Raw genomic sequence first — 5,698 nt, 5'->3', positions numbered from 1 at the left:
TCTTCCAAATGTTTCAGCGGCTCTGGGTGCGTCACTGCCCTCTGCAGGAGGGATGGAGAATCGCATCGATAACCAATCAACACATGGAGTGTATTTTGTTTTTCTTTCATTTCTACAGGGTTCAATCACATCGATCAGCATCACTTCTCTGAGGCAAAATATTAAATAAGATAATTAGATAACAATAAACAGACATTATGCAATATCAGAGCAGCAGAAGTCAAATGATACATGAAGTTAACAGATGGAGGAAGACAGCCTACTCATAGTCATCCTGGCCGCCTGTATCCTGTTTTAGCGTCTCTGCACTGGCTCCCTGTAAAATCCAGAACTGAATTTAAAATCCATCTCCTACATTACAAAACTCTAAATGGTNTGCCTTATTATCCCACCAGAACACTGCGCTCTGAGAACGCAGGGTTACTCGTGGTCCCTAAAGTCTCCAAAAGTAGACCAGGAGCCAGAGCCTTCAGCTATCAGGCTCCTGTCCTGTGGAATCATCATCCTGTTGCGGTCTGGGAGGCAGACACCGTCTCCACATTTAAGACTAGACTTAAGACTTTCCTCTTTGATAAAGCTTATAGTTAGGGCCGGCTCAGGCTTGCCTTGTACCCGTCCCTAGTTAGGCTGACTTAGGCCTAGTCTGCCGGAGGACCCCCCTATAATACACCGGTCACCTTCTCTCCTTCTCTCTCTCTCTCTCTTTCTCTCATGTCCTGTTACTGCATCTTGCTAATTCGGCCATACTGCATGTCACTAACTCGGCTTCTTCTCCGGAGCCTTTGTGCTCCACTGTCTGGCAGGTTAACTTCTATCACAGCGGTGCCTGGATAGTGTGACGTGTGTGGTTGTGCTGCTGCCGTGGTCCTGCCAGATGTCTCCTGCTGCTGCTGCCATCATTAGTCATACTTCTACTGTTATGATATACATATGATTATTGTCACATACATATACCATCATATATTATTATATACTTACAACATATTGTACCACAATAACCGTAATTATTATTATAATGTTATTACTTAAATTAAGGTTGTTATAAGCTACTGTCATTACCGTCTGTGCTGCATCTCTCTCTGTCTCTCTGTCTCTCTCTCTCTCATTGTCTCATACGGATTACTGTTAATTTATCATGTTGATCTGTTCTGTATGACATCTATTGCACGTCTGTCCTTCCTGGAAAAGGGATCCCTCCTCAGTTGCTCTTCCTGAGGTTTCTACTGTTTTTTTCCCATTAAAGGGTTTTTTGGGGAGTTTTTCCTTATCCGCTGCGAGGGTCCAAAGGATAGAGGGATGTTGTATGCTGTAAAGCCCTGTGAGGCAAATTGTGATTTATGATATTTAGCTTTATCAGTAAAATTGATTGAAAATTGATATAGGAGGCACTTATTTAAGTCCTGATAATATTATTTCCCTCTTTTATATAGTTAAATCATTCTATAAAAGCTATTTTGCTAATGCACTTTGATGTTGTATCTCATGGAAATCTGTATTGCACTCTATTGTTTTTAATTTCTTTTAAAGTTAAACTTTTTAAGTGATTTTAAACAGTCCCACAATATGAAATGTATGTTTTGTCTTTGCATAAAACACAAACGTAACACACTACTGCACCAAATTATCAGTGTGCATTTCAGTTCTCTTGTGCAGCAGGAGGTGGCAGCATTACCCTAGATAAAACTGCCCAAACAAGACAAGCAAGTTTTAAGTAACTTTCACATTTATGAACTTTTTACTAAATTTAGAAAACTACATTAAATTGTATTGATTACTGGTAAAAATAAGCTAAAAAAAGCTTTTACACAAGACACTATTGGAATTTTACTTGGAAGGACTCATAAGATGTATTAAAATACTGAAACTGTATAACCAGAGTGCTGCACAAAGATAGTTTTTCTCACATTACAGCCCCACACACTGAAATGAGGAAGTATCACTGTACCTCTGGTTTCCACACAGACTCCAGCTGCTTGACAGGTCAGCTGTGACCAACAAAAAGCACACTTAAGAGACGTGACTACAGAAATGATACGAACAAGCAGAACTTGTCCAACAACCGGGCAGATGTGTAAGCCACCCATTGTCTGCCATTGTGTGCCATTGTGTCCAGCATAAGCCAGAAAAGGATGGAAAATTAACAAACAATGAGAGAAAAGAAACACAGATGAGAAGGGGAAATTCTGAGATAATGAAATCCGGTGTTTGCGAAAGAGGGAAGTTGCGAATATCACTACTTAAAATAATCATGCAAAGGAAACTTGAAAAAATACGACATATAAAAGCAAAACCCTGGACGGATCATGAATTAAGGAGCAAAATGAATTTATTTACAACATCACAAAGTACAGACACATAATAACGACAAATGCCTAACAGCCTGATTCAGCCAAAACCCATTAATCAAAATAATCCTAGCAAACAGTGCTATGTTGTCCTACAGCATTGTGATCAGTGACATCGAGAAATCCACAAATATACAGGGGTTAATAACAGCGTGTAGGTATACAATACAAAATATTGTAAGATCTGTGCATGGCAACACAATGCAGTGAATCAAACACAGCTTAAAACATAAAGTGTGGGGATTAGCACAGAAAAAAAGGTTTACACTTTTAAAACAGCAGTAAAAATACCTACATCTCCTACAGTCTTTCACAACTAACTTAATGTAGTTGGTCGTCACCTAACAGTTACAGCATTTACATTTGTCTCCAGTGGCATGGGTTTTTTGTTCCGAAGTAAAATTCATTACATCCTTCTTTGAATTCTCAGTTCTTACAAAAAACAAACTAACTAACTAAAAAACATTTTCATCTGTTTAAAGATATTTCTCTGCAGGTTGAGGTATGAAGGTGTGGACCCAACATGTCGTCACAACCAGTCACTTGCTTTAGAAAACTATTCACTTGTCCAGAGTCACAGAATCTGGTGGCGTCCCACTGTGACTGGTTTTGATGGGCTTCATTGTATTGAGGTCTCAGGCAGACAGGGGGAAGGGTTGCAGAGGATGCTGGCACTGGACTGGTTAATCAGTAACAGGGATGGGGTTGTCGTAGGCTGCTCCCTCCAGGTCGTCCACCCGTTTCCTGCGCATCTCAGGAGGAGGTCTTGGTGGTGGATTCTGAGGAGGTTGCTTGATGCTGTCTGGTCCTAATGCTGCCCCTCGGCTCACGTCCTTCCTTGGAAGGATAGGCTCCCAGTGTTCACCTCGGATAGCTGCCTAGAAAGCAAGATGATGACAAAGAATACAAGTCAGTGATGGTTGGCTAGAATAAGATCAAGTTAAGCAAGCCAGAAACCCATGGATGGATTATTGACCAGTCCAGGGGCCCAATGTGTCAGGGCATCCCTTGACTTTTATCTGCACAATGTCACTCAAATTACACAACAGGAAGAGACTTAAATACCACAAAGAGACACAAAAGACCACAAAGAGAGACAAAATAACTACAGAAACAGGCAAAACAACCATAAGAAGAGACACATAACGACCAAAAAAGACAGATATTTCCTCAAAGATACGAAATCCACAAGAAGATGCATAATGACTAAAGAAAGATGCAAAACAACAATAAAAAAGAGGCAAAACCGTCACAAAGTCTGTGTCTTATTCCTGTGTAGGAGAGGTGGTGGGGCCCTCTGCATGTCCATGCCCAGGGGCCCTTTGTCTCAATATCTGCCCATGCTGAAACCTATTATTCAAACCCTAACAACAATAATGTGAGGGTACATATCAGTGGCCCTTATCCTGTACACTCATATTTGTGTGCATGTTTATAATGAGATAAACTGTGCAGCCTGGAAGGCTTTATAACTCTGGTTACCACATCACGTACTTCTGAAGAGTTCAGGCACACCCCTGACTGGTCAGATTTCATAACTGCAAGGCCATGTCTCAACAGAGGTACCAGTAATGAAACAGTCCCTTCCTTGTTGCTATTTCCTTGTTTCCATCAGGCCCACCACTTCCTGCCTCATCTAACAACTTTATCAGTGTTGAGTATATTCAACCTGCTCTAACTGGAGATTGATATGGTAAAAGGTACCAACTTACTGCAAGGTAGATGAGGCTGGCAATGCCAAGGCAGACGCATCCGAGGACAGTAGCGAGCATAAAACCTCCAGGTACACAGATTCTACAAAAGAGACATAGCTTTTGAGGACAAGAGACAATATAGTCCTTTGTCTTTTGATGGTGAGATGGTGAATGAGAGGAATGCTGTCAAGCAAAGGAAAGTGGCTGATATAATGAACTCACGCAGCATGCAGAAATGCTCTGACATAGTAGTTCCTTGTGAGTGGCCCAAAGGATTTCACAACCACAGTGAAGCAGTACTGGCCCCTGAGGGAAAATCAAGAGACAGGAGTGAGCAGTGACTGAAGTAGAGCCTACATGTTGCACAAACTAAATCATAGGAAAATGAGATCACTTACGTCCTCGCCACACTCGTGCCCTTGGCCCTCTTGCTTCTGGGGTACTCCAGCAGACACACAAAGGTCCCAGCAGCACTAGTTATCTGTCAAGGCTGTTTCATCTCACAGGGTTCACTAATAAGAAGTCGTGTAATGACTGTGATAGGACATCATGGCAAATTCAAATAAGCATCTGTGATTGTTTCTGATATAAAAGTGAATATATGCAGGATATTGTAAGAATATCACATGAAAACAAAAACTACCTCTGCTATACTGTTGGTTTACTAATGAAAAACTTTATTGACTCGTGTATACAAATACAAGCAGACATGTTTGTGTTGATTATATATTGCCTCGTGCCTTCAAATGGTGGAATGTAGGCTTGAATATTTTGCAAAAAGGTAAATATATTTACTTAACTGTCCTAAATAACTTCTCTAGCTCTCTCTTAGGCATGTGATTATGAATTCTTACACAGCATGCAACTGTACTTAAGGGCCGCCATGTAAAAGTTGAATAAGAGCAGCAAATGGCTACAATCTCTGCACAGACTTTAGTTTTGCATATTTGAAGTGGGACTCTAGAATTTCGGTTTCTGAAAAGTGTAAAGGATACACCGCATAAGCAGCAAACTGCCAGCCTCTGAACTGTCCAGCCACCCCCACTATGCCTCCAGTGAGGAGAACTGAAAGAAGGAAGCAGGAAGATAAAATTAAAACTTAAAACAAACAACACAGCCTCCCTTTTGTCACTCCACTCAGAGAGGAAAGTATGTTAAATTTGTATGTACATTTACTTGACTCTAAAATTCAGTTTAATTTATTCTTTAAGCAGACTTACAGTACAGTTGAAAGTATTTAATGACTTTCAATTAAAATGTTCTTGGAAGTTAGTCATTAATTTCTCTGATTTCTTTTTAATATTTTGGTAAAGTTTTTATACTCACTGAGTCCCGAGGCCAGAGCCTGCTCATTGGCCCACATCGCCCACTCTATCTTCCCCATCGCGTTCACTCTGCAGGCTGCTGTGAATCACCAGAGAGCTGCTCTCAGCTTTGATTGTTTCTACAAGGAAGAAATGTGTTTTTACGAGATGCGAGGTGTGTTATGTGTGACGACGGGGAGGCAGGGCGGGAGGCTGCAGTCGTCATTTCCGAATAGCGCAGGGCCACAGTGGAGAGGAGTGTCTAACCTTTCAAACTTACCGGACAGGTCTGAGTATTTATAAAGAAAGGTAGGTGCAGCACCTGAATTTCATATGCTTATGCTGCTAATTGCCA

The 5,698-nt window shown here is 41.1% G+C and overlaps 1 protein-coding gene across 1 annotated transcript; it reads right to left on the bottom strand.

Annotated features, from left to right (window-relative positions):
* Positions 1 to 2,308: 2,308 nt before the first annotated feature.
* Positions 2,309 to 5,523, bottom strand: LOC126391265 (cytochrome b-245 light chain). The gene is made up of 6 exons (XM_050045898.1): positions 5,366 to 5,523; positions 5,035 to 5,104; positions 4,438 to 4,512; positions 4,262 to 4,345; positions 4,058 to 4,139; positions 2,309 to 3,223 (listed from the first exon to the last, which is right to left on the bottom strand). Exons 1-6 carry the CDS (start codon positions 5,421 to 5,423, stop codon positions 3,029 to 3,031), a joined length of 564 nt encoding a protein of 187 aa, XP_049901855.1. The 5' UTR covers positions 5,424 to 5,523; the 3' UTR covers positions 2,309 to 3,028.
* Positions 5,524 to 5,698: the final 175 nt, after the last annotated feature.

This window comes from Epinephelus moara, chromosome 1 (genome assembly GCF_006386435.1).
Source record: "Epinephelus moara isolate mb chromosome 1, YSFRI_EMoa_1.0, whole genome shotgun sequence".
NCBI lineage: Eukaryota > Metazoa > Chordata > Actinopteri > Perciformes > Serranidae > Epinephelus > Epinephelus moara.
This window is presented reverse-complemented; position numbering and strand designations above follow the sequence as displayed.